The sequence below is a fragment of the Eleutherodactylus coqui genome, chromosome 4 (assembly GCF_035609145.1).
Source record: "Eleutherodactylus coqui strain aEleCoq1 chromosome 4, aEleCoq1.hap1, whole genome shotgun sequence".
In the NCBI taxonomy this organism is placed as follows: domain Eukaryota; kingdom Metazoa; phylum Chordata; class Amphibia; order Anura; family Eleutherodactylidae; genus Eleutherodactylus; species Eleutherodactylus coqui.
The window spans coordinates 236,702,660-236,724,348 of record NC_089840.1 but is presented as its reverse complement, the minus strand read 5'-3'; the positions used below and the strand labels follow the sequence as shown (position 1 = coordinate 236,724,348).

The 21,689-nt window shown below is 40.2% G+C and overlaps 1 protein-coding gene across 3 annotated transcripts in view; it reads left to right on the top strand.

Annotated features, from left to right (window-relative positions):
• TRIM8 (tripartite motif containing 8) overlaps positions 1-21,689 on the top strand; it is a 78,701-nt gene that overhangs the window by 45,222 nt on the left and 11,790 nt on the right. For all 3 annotated transcript variants that reach the window (XM_066600923.1, XM_066600921.1, XM_066600920.1), the window contains exon 3: positions 18,323-18,418. In XM_066600923.1, the coding sequence (XP_066457020.1) occupies positions 18,323-18,418 (96 nt within the window). The remainder of the gene's footprint in view (positions 1-18,322; positions 18,419-21,689) is intronic.

Genomic DNA, 21,689 nt, shown 5'->3' with positions numbered 1-21,689 from the left:
TTCCGATGGCGACATAATACAAGAATACCAAGAAGTGAACCACTACAGCTGCCGTAGAGGTCTACAGGGGGTTTCAGTATATGTAGTATAAATAAATAGGTGTTTATCCAAATTTCCAACACGTTTCATTTATTATCCCCATATTTTATCTTCATCCAAATCTACCCACTGTCTTCCTGGATGAACACATCATATTTTATTTAGCTTTTTCTCAAGCATCCTAGATCACTTCCGCCAGAAATTCTGGAGACAAAAAGTCACAAGATTGGCAAAGGGACCAAAACTGCAACTTTTGGGGAATTTATGCTGTGTATTCCACTTTTTACAAGAGGTGCGTTAGGGGGGTGTAGCTGCCTACAGCCTTTTAAGATTTATTGTAATTTACTCCAGAAGCTAGCGTAAATTATAGCTGAGAATGACTCCAGTTTATAGCCATCTTAGGTTTCAGTCTGGTGCATGGAGTTGCTGCGCAAAGTGACAAATGTCTTAAGAGGCTTACACTTGTCGCACTTACATGGGCGCAAAGTTTACTTAGGAGACGTCAGTAAATATGCCCCGTAGTTTACATTTTTATACATCATAGTTTTCCACGGTTGAAGGTGTGGGGTCTTGTATACAGCAGAGTCTTATTCTCAGAGTCAGGACCATTGATTGGGAACAATATCTCCGTAAGGCTGATATTTTAATGCAGTCCATATATTTAGGCCATTTTTCCTCCACTGTACAACCCTTTTACTTCTATATATCTCTGATTTCATACAGATGCACACAGATGTTTTTTAGTCATGCTTCATGAATCCAACAGATACAAATTACGGCACGGTCTATCGGACGCCATATGTATTGCTACTGGGAAGGAATATTTGACAGTACACTGAGGCTATACGTCACTATACGGCATCATGCACAAGTCTTATGAGCTCCGAGATACCATGTGATAAAACACACATCACCTTTGTATGAAATTAAGCCTTAAAGCAACCCTCCGGTTCTGCACAAACAAAGATGGCCGAACCGCTTCGCTGACTACCTGATACACCCCGCATCATTAGTCTAAGACCCTATACCTGCTCTGATTGGCCAGTGCTGCCTATGTAAGAAGCTTCGGCCAGTCAGTTCAGCACGTTGTGCCTTAGACTACCAATGCATACTTATACACAGTGTACATCAGGCAGTCACAGTAGTGGTTCGGCCATCTTTGTTTCACCGGAGAGTCGCTTTCATACTTTTATTGTGATGTTCGTCTCCACAATGCATTATTTTTTGATGGAAACAGTTGCATATGAAACCTTCTTCTGGACATTTTAAAATTCTGATAATCCATCACTGTCATATGGGATTAGTCCTGGTGCTCTGACTCATAAGAGCCTGGAGGTAAGCTATTTATGGGACTGCTAAAACTAATATTTATCACTCACTAGGATTGTGTTTGGACATTAAACAAGCAGGTATCAAGCTGGGTCAGAAAACCTACCAAATCTAGAAATCTGAGTACAAGAGAACTTTGACATTAGATTCCATTTGCATCACTAGTGCTGATATGTTGCTATGCAGAAACATTCGGGATCCTGACTCAGACAACAGCTGTTCTAGGATTCCGGGAATTATGATTTACCAGCAGCTGTCATCAGTGATGTGGAATACAATTCGGTATACACCATGTGGAGTGAAAAGGTACCCGATTAAAGAACGGTACCTCGTTAACGACTCTTATTTTGAAATTAGGAAGCAAAGATCCCAACTTCCAATTTTTTGACAACGGGAGTTATTATCCAGATGTTGCTCTAAGGTCTTGTTCCCATCACTGAAAAATAAATCAGTGCTTCTCCCAATCATAGGATCTCCCCGCGTTCACTATTTACCATACGTGCTATGATAACCACAATGACGGCAATTAAATCAATAACCATTTAATACTGGGGAAATAATGGGCAGAGCTATCATTTGCAACTAGATGTTTTGGTTGCTTCGTATTGATAGCCCTCCAAAAAGAAGCCTTAGGTCTCTTTTAGACAGCTTTCATAGGAGTGTGGTGCCAGGCTACTTTTTCGTGGCCCAGCCTTTATATTATTGTTACTAATTTAATTATTAAAATGACCACAGCAATTAATCATTTTATATGATTTACCACAAATACCGAGGTCTTGTAATAATCATAACACTTACCAAATTGATTGAATACCTTGAATGATTTGAAATCATTTACTGGACAGTCTGAAGTCATGGGTGATAATTTACTATGAAGGTGATTTCACATGGCCACAACGTAGAAACATATTAATGTTCATATTACGGCCACAAGACCTGGAAACCCCACTGTAGCAAAGTAAAATCGTCATGGTGGTTTAAGTTGGGTACTGTAGAACCAGGGGGATCCCAATCTTCAAGGGGTTTATCCAAGACTAGAAAAAAAAAGTTAGCTGTTTTTACGGAAACGGCTCCACATCTCTGCACGTGGTGTCTGCCTTGCAGCTCATCTCCATTCACTTCAATAGGGATAAGCTGTTATACCAGACACAGCCCAAAGACAGACATGGTGCTGTTTTTGGATAAACCACAGACCTTTTGTCCTAGTCCTGGATAGTGTCATGCGAACCGAAACAATAGAACCCTATTTCGGGTAGAACTATGCTTAAAGGTCACTGTTGGTGCTACTGGTTCAGTTCACTCAACACTACTCCTGAGCAATGGTATATAACATTGTCATATATGGGAGCCATAAAAGCCCCATATAGCATTCTCAGAGTCTTATACGGGGCTTTTATGGCTCTAAGACAGCCTTATACACCAATCTTACAGGTTTTGATGAACTTTCAGTATGGTTTGAACTAAAACAGACCAAACCAAACTTTTTGCAAAACTTTGAGTAACCAGTGAAATCGAACCTTTTCTAAAGTTCACTCATGACTAATCTTGGACAAACCCCTTTAAAGCCATACTTGTATTACTATGGCCGGCTGGATCTAGTCTTCAGCATATTGACTGTATTGGTTGTGGATTTGCTTTATAACGCTAAATTCACACTGTGTTTGTGGTGTTCGTTTGCCATATTCAGTGGGAAACCTTGGAATGGATACATCAAACATATCTGTAGGCCTTTATTTACTCCACTGAGGCCAAGACAGTGTCTACATGCCTTTATGGGGCTGGTATACGATAGCATTGGAGATGAGCGAGTATACTCTCTAAGGCACATTACTCGAGCAAGTAGTGCCTTAGCCGAGTATCTCCCCCGCTCGTCTCTAAAGATTCGGGGGCCGGCGCGGGTGACAGGTGAGTTGCGGCAGGGAGCGGGGGGGAGAGAGGGAGAGAGAGATCTCCCCTCCGTTCCTCCCCGCTCTCCCCTGCTGCTCCCCGCCGGCCTCCGAATCTTTAGAGACGAGCGGGGAGATACTCGGCTAAGGCACTACTCGCTCGAGTAATGTGCCTTAGCGAGTATACTCGCTCATCTCTAGATAACATCCTTTCGTTTCAGCTGTATGGAATAGCGGGGTATGCTGTACTATTTCATACAGAGGCATCCCATAAAAAATGTATGTCACACAGTATATGTTTTTTATTTTACTTTTTACATACAAGCCAATGGGTGATGTATGCCACTGTATGGCTATGCCATCGTAGGCAACAGTCAGAGACATGCAATGGGATCTACACCCCAAACGCAGTGTGAGTTGACCATTGCTATTAATCAATTCGTTATTGTGAAGCAATTATCACTTTTATTCTAAAACGTTGCCTCTATAGTCAGTGCAAGACATTGGCGACCATGGCTAGCATGACCGCGTAGATGGAAATGGTTTTCACCTGCTTTGTGAGGCGAGAGCTTTGATCTGAGCAGAAATGACTCTGAATATAAGAATTCGCTGTACGGAGAAGCTTGGCTCATCGGGTCTGGCGCGCTCACCCTCCCCACCGAGGAATGTTTCTCTTGTGGAATAGCAGAAGAGACAGGCTTTAGATGAGAGGCCAGCTGAGGTGTCTGCAAGACAATTCTGGGGCTGATTAGAAAGTCAGATGTGCTCTTTTGGCAAGTTGAAAGGGAACACGTCAAAGCAGCGACATTAGCTGTGGCTCTGGCACTCCCTGGCCTTGCCTCTTTGTGCAGGGGGAAGGAAGATCGTTTGGGAACCCACTGATGAATGTGCTTAAACTGTTAACGTACACGCTGTGCTTTCTTTTCCAGCAGCCTACGCAGTGATGTACAGTAGATTTGTATTCTTTGTCCATGCCAGTTGCATTATTGTAATATTCATTTCCCAGGCCAGTACAGCACCTTGTACAGTGTCTTTAGCCTCCGAGCAAAGGATGAAAATTCAAAAAAGATTTGTGAGCCGAAAGTACATTTAATTATTGATATTCTGCTGCACGATTGTAGAAACAAAGAAAGACCTGAAGAGTCGATTTGAATACGGTGTAATTTCAGAAGAAACCAAAATGTTACACTTAAAGAGCAATTACACCCAAAAATAAGCAAATAGGAGACTTGATCAACCTGGTTTTCAATTACCCTGTTTCCCTGAAAATAAGACATACACTGAAAATAAGACATATCATGATTTTCCAGAATTTTTGAGGATGCAGAATGATTTTTCAGGCTTTTTGAGGATGCTTGAAATATAATCCCTACTCCAAAATTAAGCCCTGCTAACAGTTAATTTAAAAAGTCAATTTAAATAGTTTCCAGGCAGCTATACATGTAAAAAAGTTAAACCTTTTTGAACAAAAATTAATATAAGACACTGTCTTATTTTCGGGGAAACACGGTAGATGGCGCTCTATGCGATACTTTCTCTTGGCTGTCCATGCAATGTCGAATTACAGTATGGTGCTTAAATAACTTAGTTGCTTAAAGGGGTTTTCCCAAGCCTTTATTTTTTAACTGTCCCCAATCACATCCCGCCCAGCACCAATAACCCCCTATAGCAGGTTTTGCATCTTAATTTAGTTAGCTAGTGTAATTGAGCAAGCCGCTTTGTTTAGGTCCTGAACGAGCAGCCACATCACTACCGGTTCTGCCTTGAGAGGTCATTACCCATCAGGAGTAGCCCCAACTTCCATGCCAAGGCTACTTCTGCCCGGCATAAATACTCCTTTCGCGGATGTAGATGTCGTGCACGGACTGGGAAGAACGGCACATGCATCAGTCCAGTGCATGTAAGGGTGACTGAAACCATAAAAAAGTCGGCACTGCTAGAATTTTAGCTCGTTCCTAATAATTTTGGTTTCAGCTATCTGTTTTTACAATTATTTTTAAAGGGAAGTTGCCATGTTAAAAACACAGTCTATTCTGCGGGCAGCATGTTACAGAGCAGGAGGAACCAAACAGATTGATATATAGTTTTATAGGGTAAGATTTTGTATAATTTGTGATATGATTGATCTAAGCTTTGGCTCACAATGTGCTTAGGAGTCCAGAAGGCGGTCCTAATCAGTGATTGGCAGCTATCCCTGTATGTAACCTCACATCGGAAAGTGAGCCCACACATTCTGCTCATTCTGGGTACTAGGAGTCCAGTGGGCAGTCTCACTTAGCGATTGATAGTTATCTCATTATATGCTGTCATACAATGAAAGCCATCAGGCACTCTGTAGGACCGCCCACTGGACTCCTAAGCCCAGAATGAGAAGACATTGAAACCAGTAAAGCACAAGTTATACTGAATCTTTCCCCATAAAACTATATATCAATCTACTCAGCTCCTCCTGCTCTATAACATGGACTGTATTTTCAATATAACAGGTTTCCTTAAAATTCAGAAATTGTTTTTCATGTTTAGCTACATGAAAGGAGAGCAACAGAGGGATAAGACTGTGCCCAGTCTTGGCAATGCCTGAAGTTTCATATCTTACCCCCTTCAACAACAGGCTCTTATCTTAACCATTTATTGCTGGCAATGGCAGATATTCATTACTTTTTAGACATGATTTGGAGCTTGTTTTTATTTGGCATCTCATTCCTTGTGTGAGGGGAGTTAAGAATCTCATAACAACAGGGTGGAGAATTATTTGGCCCATTTCCTGAACTGTTCTCTTCCTCTTCTTGGTCAGAATGCTTGTGGCAGACTATGAGCCGTATGTTCATTCTGTTATGCAGCACAGTGTAGTGAGATACAGAAAAATAACAGATGTTTAGAATAGCGGAGCTTTATATAAATTGGGTGGGTAATTTTATAATTGCTATTAGATTATGGACAACGTATTTATTGTTTTGATTTTGTTATATTCACATACTATATATAGAATTTAAATATTGCATATCATGTGTAACGAGTTGTTGTGAAATGCATCTTTTCTAAGCAGATCACCATTTAAAGGGAATATATCGCCTCTTCTGAAATCTGTTATCTTAATTTTGTACAGTATCTTCTAGGAAGATCTTAAAATTAAGGGTAAGTGGGTCTGTTCCAATGATATAGTACTACCTAGTAATTTCTACCAGTTGCAATACCACTGTTCACCACTATCAGGAACAAATATTTTCTATTGATTACAGTGAAATGGCGCCCCCAGCTTTAATATTGCTAATGTTTATTTCAGTCCTCTGATTGTTGAAATGCAATAGTATTGGAGTGAAACTTATGCATGTAAACAGAAGCTTACATTATATTAGTATCAATTAAAACATACCTGAGTACCATCAAATAATGCAATTTTGGTCTTTATTGACACATAAAAATATTATTTGACTCATCCCCCATAGACAGTAGTGTTAAAAGGGTTAGTCACTTGCAGAGGTGTAACCTAAAGCTTCTGGGCCCCAGTGCAAAATGTGTAGCAGGGCCCCTAATTATAATGTTTTATTGATAGTATTGGGCTCCTTATATGGAGAAGAGAGGCCTTATGGGCCCCCTAAAGCTCCTGGGCCCGGGTGCGGTCGCATCCCCTGCACCTACTATAGTTACGCCCCTGGTCACTTGCTTTTATTGGGGGGAATCTGACTGTTTTTTTAAACCTGCCTTGATATTTCATATGAACAGGTATGGCCTTGTAAGTCTCCTCACACCATCTACGTACTCTCCTTAAGGAAAAACTATGCCCTTCCAGACCCTTGTCATAGACTTATCAGCCAGCCAGAAACCTACTGCACACTACTAAGGGGCAAAACACCCGGAACAGTCTGTCTGTACATGGTTATCTTTTCTTTCTGGAGAAAAAAATACTATATTGCACTGATAGGCAGTCTGTCTGTATTTTGCTTGTGCAGTAAGCAGCAAGATAGCAGTTTACACACACCAAAACAGCTCAGTTTAAAAATACAGCACCAGAACCAAACACATAACATAAATACAGCACAAACCAAGCTCAGTGCATAGACACAATACCAGAACCAAGCTCATAACATAAATATAGCTGCAGAACTAAGTAATTGCTTTGTAGTGGCGCCGATAGACTGACAGTAGGAACATCCAAGGGCAGGAGACAGAGTCAGGAGGACTCCACAAGACACTTCTGCACAGAGGAATAAGATCATCTGGTCAGTTGGACCCAAGGGGGCAGTCATCTGCTTGGTGCCGCCCTCCCATAATTTAATAGCTGACGCCCTGTGTGATTGTGTGACCGCATAGGTCGCACATAGCTAAGGTCAACTGTGGACCTATGTGTAAATATTAAAGCGGTTTCCCATGAACAATGTTTATTATCACCTATCCACAGGATAGATGATAAAAATGTATGATCACTGGGGTCCAACCGCTGGAACCCCCAGCGATCATGAGAACAGCTGTCACCAAAATTCTTGTGTAACTGAAGCAGAAATTGCGCACATGTGATGATCTCTCCATTCCAATAGTCAAGTAAAGCATTCAACTCTCCTGGTGAGTCCATAGAAGTGAATGGAGTGGTGATCACACATGCGTACTACCACTCCATTCACACGGGAGACTTGGGGACCACCATTCTCGTGATCGCTAGGGGTCCTAGTGTTCAGAGCCCAGGTGATCATACATTTATTACTCATCACATATCCTATCCTGTGAAACTTGACCTAAGGCAAGAAGAAGTAATGGGGAATCGCATTTAATAAAACCTAGACTCCGTTGATATGTGACATTAATTAAACTGTGTGTACCTCGTTAGTCCAGTGGAGAAAGCTGTTAAAGGGAATATTTCACTGCACAATTACATCCAGCTTTCTGTGGATCATTGGCGTTCCATTGCTTGTTATCTGAGGTTTCTAACATTTCATTACTCATCTCTCCAATACATAAATTCATATTTTATTAGACAAAAAGTAATAAAGCGTCACTTTCTATTATGAGACTATTGCACATTCCGTGTATATGATTGATTCTATTAAATATTCTATAGTATCTTAAATATGCAATTGAATATTAATGCAAAGATATTCAGCTGAATTATTTATTGAAATACTCAGCTGTTACAAAGCATTTGATGAATCGGGGCGTAGATATTGCCCGTTTCTGTGACAAGAAGCCCTTTTTGCTTTGTGTCGTTTGAAGAAAAGTAGACTCTGTACGAAAATCTCCCGTTCTATAAAAGAGTATTTGTTTCCAAATAGTGTTTTGTGCCTTGAAGTAATTGTACGCATACTGTGATACATGAAGTCATCAAATGGCTTTTAGGCAAACACAGAAAACTCCACCATGGAGCCATGCTAAAGAATGGACTGGGGAACCGCCGCAGGAGCATTCCAGTAATAACTTGCCAGGAGAATGTAAAATTCCCCTTGGCTGCCTTGCTGACCTTTTCTAGCTTAAGGCCGCATACAGATGGCAAGAACTGTGTGTACGGAGTTTGTAGAGAGGCGCAGATAGTTTCTGCTGCTCTGCAGTACTAAACCGTAGGCACTCATCGTGCTGCCGTACCTCTGTATGGTTGTGTATGTAGAGATATCTTCCTCTAGAAGCAAATAAAAAAGAGTATCGCCATTATGCAGTATGTAATGGAAGGATCCTGGACAATAAAGAGGGATACATGTGGGATTTTAATCATTTTAGGTTGTGGGTGGCGCTATGACATCATTCCCGTACCATGTAATACATCATTCAGTATATATGCAGTCTCATTTACAGTTTAACATTGGAAGATTATCGTCTCCCCTTGGTTCCAGTGCTGATGGGTTTATGGGGTTGTCTTTCAGCCTAGTCAACTTATCAGGTTTTTCTGGAAGTATTTAAACTGGTTCCTTTATACAAGGAGTGCCGTTTATGCTGTTGTGTCCTGGCCAATGTACTGTGTATCAGTGCTCAGAGGGATACTGATCAGTGGCTCTATGAATCAAGTTTAGAGTTCAGTCTCTCTGTATTCTGCACATAGATCTTTTCTTTCCTAATGATCTGGTGCTCCATAATCAGTATGGTTTGTATGACTCGGGCCTGGATGCGGATTCACTCCCACAGTAGGGTTGCCCTTTTCGAGGCGGGTGCTCCACTTGAATTGTCGGTCTGATTCAGGAGTAGCTATTTTCTAGGTTTATAGCTGCTCCTAGCTTTAGTTTAACCACAAACTACCTGTTTATCCTTACTGCGGTCCTACTTGTGTCTAGCTTTGGCATTTATCATCTCGGACTACTCCGTCATATTAATTCGACAATGACCGATCCTTAGGTTATTTTCTTAGGATTTCTACGTGTATTTTGAGGAGATTAAGGCCTCATTCACATCTTGTTTTGACCTTTGTCCTTGTGTTCTGTTCGAGGGATTCTTTCTGGATTGCTGAAAATGGTATTCATACAAAAACCAGGATGGAACCATAGACATCCATTACTCAAACAGAGACCAGTAAGATGTCCACTTTAGCCAGTTTCTGTGTTTTGTAGAGTAGCATAGCCGACTATATTATTCTTTCCATCACAAACACTGGACACAAATGGAAACCTGCACAAATAGAGATCTTATTGGTTTCTGTTTGAGTAATGGAAGTCTACACTTCTGTCCAGGTTTCCATCTGGATTGCCACAAGTTGGGGACGGAGGCTAAAACAAGATGTGAACATGAACTAAGGTTCAGGATGGCAGCATCAATGAATGAATCAGGAGTTGATGCATTTAGACCTGGGTTGCTGAGGGATGCTATGGTTTCTGCCCATGAGCTACCTGTTTGAATATTTATTGACTACTCCTGAGACATGGGGGCTGTCAGCTCCTAACCTTCTGGTCCATGTATTGTGTTTCCTGTCCATTCTGTTTTAATTTTAAAAATGCATTACCGCATATATGCATTGTCTCTATGTCATTGGATCTTCATGTTTATTAGAAGAAGGGGTAAGCCAATCACTTTGTGAGCAGACAAGTAAAGGATAGTTTGAGGCTGAGTCTCGGTTTATGACTAAAAGCTCTAAGGGTTGATGATTTTAACAATGAAGTCACTTAGGGAGGAGTTTACATTTTTTTAACCAAATCTTTAAAGGGAACCTCTCACATTGAAAATATGGTTTATGGACGTAACATGGATGATTTTTTTTTGTGCACATGTTCACCTAGGCGATTTTCAAACTTAAGTACCTTCCGATTGCTACGTGAACAAAACTTGCACTTGAAAAGAACACATTAATTTAAGTATCTTAATTCACATGAGATAGAAAATTTGCAGAATGCCCTGTTATTGGGCAATTCATCTTTAAGAATCGCCATTATTTCTTATGGGAGCCTGAAAAAAATTGCATCGCACTTGCTTGTAAATACAATTTTCATACTTGTGTTTTTTCTTTATTTTTACTAATGAAACGACTTGCGATTTTTTTTTTTTTTTGACGCGAGTAAAAATTGCAAGTGCAGCAATGCCATGCATTTTTCTTGCAAAACACATTGCAATCACAGGCAAAAAACGCTGATTTACAAGTGCAATATCATGCCGATCTTCTTGGACTGATATCGCACTCGTCTGTGTGCGATGCATGCACCCTAATAGAAGACATTAATGCAGTGAGTAAAGACACTTAGTTGTATGAATGTGATTTATAATCCCATGGAGCATGCCGCAATTTTTTCTTCCATCGAATTTAAACAATAGGGGCCCATAATAGGGCCTCATTTATCAAAACTGGAAAAACTGGACTTTTGTTGTCCATAGCAGCCAATTACAGTGCAATCTCCTTATTTCAGAGTAGCATAAGAAATGAATGCGGAGCTCTGGTTCCTTGCCATAGACCACAAAGTCTGTTTTCCTGACAGTTTTGCAGTGCTGATAACTGCGGCCCACTACTGCAGTCCTCATTAAATAGTTCAGCATTGCTAATTGCAAATACTGTATTAACATTGGGACATTCCACAGGCACTAATGAAATCATCAAACATCAGTAATAATTGACTCGGTAGTGATTCCTTTTTTCTAGATTGTAGAATGTACTAGATAATGGATCCTGGAAAGTAACTCCCTCACCTGTACTTGGTTTTTATTGATGCCAGTACTCGTATCTACCAGCTACAAATAGAAATGCATGTTTAATATGTTGCTACAACAATGAACTTTCCAATCTACTCATGTAATAAAACAATGTGGGGTTCTTTATGAACAATCCTATTTAAAGGGCACTGCACTGAAATGAGAATGCCATGCAAAAGATATAAGATTACTAGTTAGAATATGAGTTTACTGTATAGTGTTATAATATAGAAAGTGGATAAAATAATACCACCAAACAGTGCAAATAATAATGCAGCAAATAATATTTGTTATCCCAACACATCAACATAAATATTAGCAGAAAACAAGAAATATGAACAGGTACCCCGGTTTGATTTGTCCCTCATATGGGATGTAATACCCAATAGTACTAAGTGTAACGGTAATAGTTGTAACTCGTTATGCTGTGGTTAGCCATCACCAGTTGTATGTTTTTATATCATTATATTATTTATTCTCTATAGGTTAGTTTTTTTGTTTCTTATATCTATTATTTCATATTCAAACCTCAAACCTGTAATTACCTTTTTGATATTTTTGAACTGTACAATATTATATATATATCCAGGTCATGCCTTGTACACAGTTTTCTTAACCTTTTTGGTATCCATTATCCATATGTCTACCCAGGAGGGTGTGACAGCATCTGGGGTCATCCACACCTACCATATCCCAAAAAAACGAAAAAGACTTGCCCTTTTTTCCAAATTGAAAGGACATTCCTTTGCCTAGGTTGCTCCACCTTCTTACTCTATTCTGTTCATAGCAGCCATAATGTCCTTTGCAGTAGTAGCCATAATGCCTCCTGTAATAGTAGCCATAATGTCCCCTACTCCCCTGTAATTGCATCCATAGTATCCCCTGTAATAGTAGCTGTAATGTCCCATGTGGTAGTAGCCATAATGCCCCCTGCCATAGCAATATTTCCCCTGTAATAATAGCCATAATTTCCCCTATAAAAGTAGCCATAATGCCTTCTAAAATAACTATAATCCCCCTTGTAGTATTAGCATAATGCCCCACATAATAAAATAATAAAGTCACTCCGCCATCCTGCAGAAAGGATGGAGGTGACATGATAATATCATTATGCTGCCTGCATCACACTGCTTAAAGATGTGATTACAATTGACATCAAAATGAGCCTGAATGCAGGCAGCAGCTCTTAAATAAATTGATGCCCCCTTCAGGAGGGAATGGCGCCGCCTGAGGCAGAGGACTCTTCAACTCTCCTCATTGATGGGGCACTCCTGGTTGTGCCAAATTATGAAGTTAATCCCTATCCACAGAATAGGTGATAACTTTATGATCGTGAAGGGTGGGGTCTGACTGGTGGGAACACCACAAATCCCGAGAATGGGGGTTCGGTCAGTCACAAAGTGAATAGAGCAGAGGTTGTGCAAGGGCTCTGCTGCTCCATTCACTTCAATGACAGCGCTGGGGATTTCTGAAGCTATTACTAAAGTAACTGGAGAATGCATGACCATTGCTCCATTCACTCGGGGACAGACCAGACACCCATTCTTGGGATCCTAGTAGTTGAACCCTCATCAATCATAAAGTTACCCCCTAGGGGATAATTTTTGTAATTTGACATTACCCATTTGAGAAATTTTTCCAATAAAAATTAAAAATTTTGGTAGCAGATTTTGCTTTAACGTAATATTTTGGGGTTTCACACTGAAAGTGAGTTTTATTTACTTTCATCTGAAAATCTAGCCCCTATGGAAGGATGCCAGATTAAAGGAATGTTACTGTATATACCCTGCTTCCCTGAAAATAAGACAAACCCTGAAAATAAGACATAGCACGATTTTCCAGAATTTTTGAGGATGCAAAATGATTTTTCAGGCTTTTTAAAGATGCTTGAAATATAAGCCCTACTCCAAAATTAAGCCCTGCTAACAGTTAATGAAAAAAGTCAATTTAAATAGTGTCCAGGCAGCTATACATGTAAAAAAGTTAAACCTTTTTGAACAAAAATTAATATAAGACACTGTCTTATTTTCGGGGAAACACGGTAGATATACAGTATAATTATAGATATTTTAGCAGTATGTAGAGTGCTTCATAGGTCTCTGACGCTGGTTTTGTTTTACTGTATTGAGTTATTTTAGGCACATTTAAATGCCATGACACACACACACCTACACCCTATATTACTTATCGAGAGCTGGGTATATCATTTGATTTCTGGTGATCCCCCTCCTACATGCATTACTTGCATTGTAAGATGCTGGACCTTTTGTGGGTGGATGTATTCACTGTTTTATTAGTAGTCGGTTATGTGCAGACTAATATCGTTACTGTAATGCCTTGGGGTTACTTTATTTTTCCAATAAGCCTATCAGCACCTACTCTAAGACACTGCATTCCTCCCAGCTACTCATTACTTATTCTGCACTCTTTCCTAATATGCTGAAGAATAATTAAGTTTCAGGAAATATTAAGTTACTGCGGGGTTGATCAAATCTCTGAAGCCAGGTGGCCTTTGCCCCTGAATCCTTACTGCTGGCCCCTAATTATTCGCAATAATTTTCTGTTGTTAATGAGATCACATGTTTTCTGGGTTTATGATAAGTTTTATTGGCTTCTGAATTCTATATTTTGTATTGGCTGGTTCTTAGTTGCTGTCTTCAGTATGGGTTTTAAAGGGAAACTTAAAATTGTGCACTCATGGCATTACTTTGAGCACCTTGAAACAATAACTGTCACAAATTTTGTTTCCGAGAGGTGATCTCAGGGTTCTGCAAGGACTACTCCCCTTGCAATTAAAGGGGCCATCCACTTATTTACTATTGATGGTCCATGCCTAGATTGGCAGGGGTCTACTGTCCAGGATCACTGCTGATCAGCTGTTCATCGGGTTGGTGTTCCCACTGCAGTCGCCATGTTTAAAGTATTATTAGAGGCCAAGTTATCTTTCATTTCAATGGAAACGTTCCCTGTAATACCAAGCTTGGCCAGTGCATGGAGCTATCTACTTCCTGCAGAAATCAGCTGGGTGCATGAATTTACTGACCTAGCGAACAGCTGATCAGCAATGGTCCCGGATGGTAGAACCCAGCCAGTCTAAAATGATTAGAATATAAGTGGACAATCCCTTTAGAGGTGTTGGTCCTAAAGACTCAGACCTTCAGATAACATCTTGGATTGTGCCAGAATGTATTTAACAGACCGGTGGATGTGGTATTGCTTTTTTAATGTAAACCCTGTTAAAATGTAGTCCTGTAGGTCTATAGCTGCAGGTTTGGGAACCATTGTTTTCTTCTCAGCTAAACAAATTTCAACCCTTTCAACTCCTGCCGCTCCATTGAAAGCAATGGGATGAAGGCAATCGCCACAGTAATTTTCGGGGAAGGACTTGAAATATAAGCTTTTCCCTGAAAATAAGCCATAGCTGCTGAAAAAGGCCCCAATAAATTATACATCAACTGTTGGGGCTCTGACACATCTTCTTCCTGGCACTCTTCTGTATCATTTCTTCTGGCCGGGGATTTAAAACTCCCTGTCTCCTGGAAGCGCTACCTCTGATTGGCTGAACGTAGGGACCAATGAGAGCCATTCAAAGACCGGGAAGAAGACACACTGCAGCCTCGACAGCGCTGCTAGGTAATGTATATATATATATTTTTTCAGCAGCCAGGGCTTATTTTCAAGGAAGGGCTTATATTTCAAGCCCTTCCCCAAAAGGCCCTGCGGGGGTTCCCTTCATCCTATTGTTCGGAATGGGGCGGCAGCAGTGCCAACCCTATTGAAAGCAATGGGATAGTATCGTGGTCGTCTGCCACAGCTGTGGCAGGGTATTCTTTCGTCCCCGCTGCATTCCCCTCATCACTGAACACTGTGACAGTGCTGTCACAGTGTTCAGTGATGAGGGGACTCCCCACAGGGACTAATGGAATCCTTCAGAGGTCCCTTAAATCTCCATGGGGACTAAAGGGTTAACAGCGGGACATTTAAAAGGTGCTTCTGACCAAAAGCACCTTTTAAATGCCCTGCTATTTCGTGCGCTGGAGTTTCCATTAACTCCTGCTCTCATAGGAGTCAATGGAAATGCAAAATGCACACCTTTTTTTAGGAAATGTGAGCCCCAAGCGCGTAAAAAGTATGCTATAATATGCTGCGTATCTACGGCTGTGTTAATGAGCCCTTAAGCTGGCCTCACTCATTAGATTGCTGTTGGCTGAACAGTGGTTTGGCCATCAGCTGTTTGGTTTGACACCTCCATACATTTGCTTGCTTGGTTCAGTTGAGGTGAAAAGCTAGTCAGACTCTTCTGGCAGTAGCTTATTTCCCTAATAACAAAATGATTGGTCATGTTGAAATACCGTTGCTTGATCTTCATTTCCCCCTACATCTGCCGTCGGTGGAGAGTTGGGAGGGCCCCATGCACATTAGATGATTGGCCAGTCCTACTGAAATTGGCAGTTTTGGCAAATATACATCTAATGTCTATGGCCAGCTTTAAAAGTGTTGACCAGTGGAAGAATAACGTCTTTTACACATACAAACACTCCTAAAGTTCAACTCTCAAGAGACAAAATTTAAGAGGCCCCGTTTGAAATGTTGCCTTTGTCTAGATTCTAATTATTTAAAAAACTGCATTACTTATTGAATCATTTGACGCAAATTAACTTTTTATGGCAGTCTTTACTTTATTGCCACGAACACAGTTCCTATCATTGAAGCTTTTCCTGCCACTGGCTCATTTACCATCATTAATAAACTTCTCAAAACTGGTATTAAGTGGCGTGTTTTCTCTTCCTGCTCCCTATCCTGTCCTCCTCCCCCCCTTCTCTTATTGATGTTAGTCAGGCATGGCTGTGCCCTCAAGGGAGTAACATCCGGTGTTGGATAGAGTGCCCTGAAATGTTAACCCTGAGAATGTTATTGCAGATCTCCTCAAAATCAGTTGTGGGCCCTGTGCCGTGACAGACATTGGCTCCAGCTGAAGCTAATCCTGAGCCATGATCAAAACCTACTCTTGTGTGACCAGCCATGCTTTATGCCAAATTAAATAGGAGCTAATGAAAATAGGGGTGTTGAGTTATATCATGAGCTTGTTTAGAATCCATGCCCTGTACCAAAGCCGAAAATTGATATTAGTGTCTGTGTACATTACCTATACAGGAATTATATTTTTTGGGCACCCAGAAGTGATATCCACTAAGGAATTGTTGGGCTTGGTTCTATGGATGCCAGTTGTCTATGTGTTTCAGTGTCTGGAAATTATCGGCACTGCTGTATTTCAGAAGTTTTCATTGTTTTATGTGGTTGTATTATTGGAATTCATACAGTGGAATAGGGATGTATTAAAAACTCCACGAAAATATAGTTAAAAAAATACCTTATAGTATCTTTTCACAAAGAATGCAGATAATGGAAATATTGTAGGGGTGCACCAATACACATCCGTATCGCTTTAACATTGAACTTTACAACAGCATAGAGGTTCAGTGTAATTATCTGTTGCGCCTTTTGCAACAGTCTCATTTCAGTGTGCCTGGGAAACAGCACACACAAAGAAAGTACAGAGAACCTTCAAAAGACCACCTTTTGGGAAAGGCCACCCCTTTAAGTAGACCAGATTTTTTGTGAGAGAGTTTCAGTTTCATCAGATACTATGCATACGGGCTACTTTGAGAGGACCACCCACCTAGAAGACCACTTTTCAATGCAATTTGGGTGTTCATCTCAAAAAGGTTCCACTGCATTCAGTAGGGACTCATTGCTATATGCAGTAGGTATACTGAAGTTCCCCTCTAATACAGTATTATCCATTTACTTACTTATTTTAATTCAGGCAAATAATGAGCAATTCCCTTATTAAAAGACAACTCAAACTACATATTGAAATTAAAGCCACATATTGAACGAATGAATGCAAGCCAAGTCTACCAGAGCAGGAGGTACTTCTTGTAACAGCTTTCAACTGTAGCTCATAGAGTCGAGTCTTGAGTCCTAAGAGGGTATATAGGAAGGGCATATTTTGATGGGACAACCCCTTTAAAGGGAACTTGCCACCAGGTTCATGCTGCTCGTGGTTCAGGCAGCAAAAACCTGGTGACTGGTTCCCTTTAACCTATGCTAAAATATGCAGATTAAGGTTGGCCATACACATTAAATTTAAATTGGCCTTACCTGCTGATATCAGCGTTATCGGGCAGTAATGTACTGTGTATGGGAGGCCCTCTGGACTCTCCCCGTACAACAGAAGTCATGGGGAAATAAGTATCAAGAAGTTGGATTCCAAGTACTTGATTCTTTTGCTCTTGGGAGATAAGCCTCTGCCAGAGAAGTGTAATGGTCCTTTTACATGGGCTGATTATCAGGGCCGAATGTTCCTCAGAACATCCATTCGCTCAACAATTGGGCCATGTAAAGGGATCAAATAATCAACCGAGAAACCAGCAAAAGCTCTTTCATCAGTTGATTGCCTCGTTTATTCGAGCATAAAGATGCTCACTGATTGACTGTACATCTAAAATGTATGGAACGTGCATTTCTATAAAGCCTGGGTGACTGTGTAAGAAAACGTTGGCTTCATAGTTGCTGCTATAGTATAGCTACCTTCTTGATCTTACCTAAAAATGAAGACGAGGTCATTGCTGTACGTTGGGTAAGCAGTACGTTGGGTAAGCAGTGGTAGGACCCTTTTCTGGTAATTTCACAATGATTTTCTCATGCATTGAACCTTTCCATGGTGGAGGACTATATTATGGCTCGTCAGTTTGTGGTTTAACGACTTCTCACGTCTGCCTCCATATTTAACTTGCCATGTTATGACTCACATAGTTGGGCATTAGTTTCTCGTAAGCCACAACTATAAGCTATTCATACTGTTATGAGGTAAAACTGTTGCACAGTTCTGTACGTTAATTCTTTACTTTGCACTTGAATATCTGATGAAAACCTCTTCCTTTACCTAATTAATATTTGTGATTTCTGATTTGCAGAAAATGCTGATGAAACAGCAAGATCGTCTGGAGGAGCGGGAACAGGATATAGAGGATCAGCTGTACAAACTGGAGTCTGACAAGAGATTAGTGGAAGTGAGTGTGATTCTACATTCAGCCTTGGCGATAGCATGAAAATACATTTGTGAAGGTGGTCATTGCGAATAACAATGGATACTATATGCAGTACATAATTGACTTCAACCATTCAGACCTCTTGAACAACACACAATCTCTGATACGTATAAAGTCATATTGTCTACTGTTAAAATGGTGGTTGGGACAAATATATTTAATGATTGACAGGTTTTAATTTTTGGACAATTTTCCAAAATTTTTGGTTGTGGGACAGTTTGGTAACGCAGTAGTAAGCTGATGCCTTAGCATCTTCCAGTTGCGTAATATGATGAATGCCTATGACACCTGACAGACCTCATTGACTTATATTGGGGTTCTTCGGGGATCTATCGTGATATCAGTCATTTTGACAGCAAGAATAGCTCAGCCTTCTACACTTTCCTTGCTGTCAGATGTGATTGGACCACAGATGGGGGTTCAAAATGGAACCTCTGAAGGGCAGTATTAACTGAGCCCTGGGTCGGTTTTCCCATGGGCGTAAGCGTATTTACGTGCATATTTGTAGGATGGGCGTAGCGTTTTTGCACACGTATGTGCGTATTTTACTTTACTTTTTACGCACGCACGCTCTGTGTATTGGCATGCTCATTTTGCACGCATAATACGCAGTACAAATACACTGGTGTAAATAAACCCTTGGGCCTTATTCAGACGAATGTATTTCCGCAGGTATTTAGCGGCGTAAAAAATTGTCAAAAAAAAGTGCAACTATGCGACGCACTTAATTTCTATTACTTCATTCAGATGAAGGATTTTTTGCCGCGTGAAATAAGCACGCGGATAAAATGGCACATACGCGACCGTTTTCCTTTACCGGTTTTATACACCGTGTGAAAAGATGGGTCTTGCCTATCTTTTGCCGAAATACACAGCAAGCTCCCATAGACTTCTATGGAAGCTAGAAAAAAGGGAGGTGAGGGTGTTACCCTGCGTCCAACACTGGGAAAAGAAGACAGTTGGCCGTAATTAGACATTATTGGTCATTCCAATGATCTGCCGATCGCTGGTTTTCAACGATGAAGCGTATTTTTTTGCCTGTACGCAACAGCTCCCCGTGTGAATGCCATAAGATACGCGGCTAAAGATCGCGGCAAATCTTGATTCATGCGATTATACGGGGCAAATGTAAAAATGCATACGGTCGTGGAAAGGAGGCCTTAGGGTGATGAGAATTGTAAACTGGTCAGTAAATATCTAACACTAATCCCCTGGTATTATAAAATCAGGAAATAGAATAATTATAGGGAAATGCTATTTGCTCAGTTCCCCGATATAATCCCATATAATCCTTGTTATTGAAGGCAGTCTCATTCATCTTGGCAGGGTGTGGTAATCATAAAACTTTCCGCTTTAAAGACAAAGCTGAATGATTGATTTTATTGCATGGATTATATTTCAAAGTGTTGGAAATTCTCAGTGTAGGATCCCGAATGCTTCCACTGACCAGAACTGCCCATCGTTTTATAATCTAATGCTTACCTTATGGTCTGCCCAGTAGGAGCCGAAAGCAACATTGTGTGGCCGTCCTTATAGTAGTAAATCTCGTAGGGTGCGTTCACACTTCCGCTAGCTGTAATTCCGTCACTCTCTTCCTATTTGAAGTCGTGAAACAGAATAAAAATGGAAATAAACTTTTTGGGATTTTTTGCCAAAATTATGTCAACGGGTTTAAAAAAAAAGGAAAGCAAACGAAAAGCCTTCAATTTCCTTCCCTTCCTTTTTTTTTAACTAAACAAATAGCGCTGCAGACTATTTGTTCCATTAAAAGATGGAAACCTTGGAAATTGAAGGCTTTTCGTTTGTTTTCCTTTTCTTTTTTTTTAAACCCTTTGAAATTATTGTCGAAAGAGGGAAAACGTTTACGGGGATTTATGGTATTTATGCTTTAATTTAATTCTATTTCATAAACCGAGATGGAATTATAACGGCCCTGTAATCACACCCTTATAAGGCAATTTTATGCATATTACAGAATTTTAAAATTAGCCATCAGAAATGCAGATTTGGTCCAATATGTCTAGTTATTGGTCTTTCCTTGTGCCTGCAATGACCAGGCTCTCTATGTCCTGCCCCCATTTTCACATAAAAGTCCAAAATCTTAAAGCCAAGCCCTACATGTTCTATCTTTCTATTTGAGCAATCCCCTTATTATTTCCATTGTTTAGATCATCATCCTTCATTATCATCTGTAATTTGACAGCAGTTTAGAGCAGCAGACTATTATCTCAAGGAACAGAAATGGGGCATCAGCAAATTTGCTATTTAAATGAATGCGAATTGGGGAAAGGCAATTAATTTAAGCTGTCACTGACTCAATGAGGTGATTGGAAAGTATTTGTAATGCCGAAAGTGGTTGAAAAGCCGAAGTTATAGCCTAGGAAAACATTAACTTCTAGGTTTTCTTGCAAACTCATCAATGGACACAGGGCTCCATTCAAAAACCATAGGCTGCCTTAATTGGGGGTTCTAATGTGGAAAAAGGGTTACATGATATGAGCCTATTGGGAGCATTTTGCCATTTACATCCATTATAATTGTAACATTCAAAGTGGCTTCTGAAGGGGTAAGTATGGGGAGATAGAAGGTGCTAAAGATTAATTATGTGTGTAAATATATATATATATATATATATATATATATATATATATATATGTGTGTGTGTGCATGTGTGCATGTATGTATGTATATATATATATATATATATATATATATATATATATACACATAATTAATCTTTAGCACCTTCTATCTCCCCATACTTACCCCTACAGAAGCCACTTTGAATGTTACAATTATAATGGATGTAAATGGCAAAATGCTCCCAATAGGCTCATATCATGTAACCCTTTTTCCACATTAGAACCCCCAATTAAGGCAGCCTATGGTTTTTGAATGGAGCCCTGTGTCCATTGATGAGTTTGTATATATGTGTGTGTGTGTATATATATATATATATATATGTATAATAAAAATCAGGGGAGTACATAGAAATTCTGGGGCCCCATAGCAAAACGTAGAATTGGGCCCACCCATAAGAAATAAATTAGAGGACGCCTATTTATAACACGACGGGTTTAGATACAGCAGCTCAGCTCAAGCATACATCTAAATACCAGCTTCGCCATGTAATAGCAGATACCAGTCCTACGCAATGATAATGATTACATTTCGATTACTTTCAGTGATGACAGGAGGTGGCACCTTCTCTGATTGGTAACATCTGTTTTTA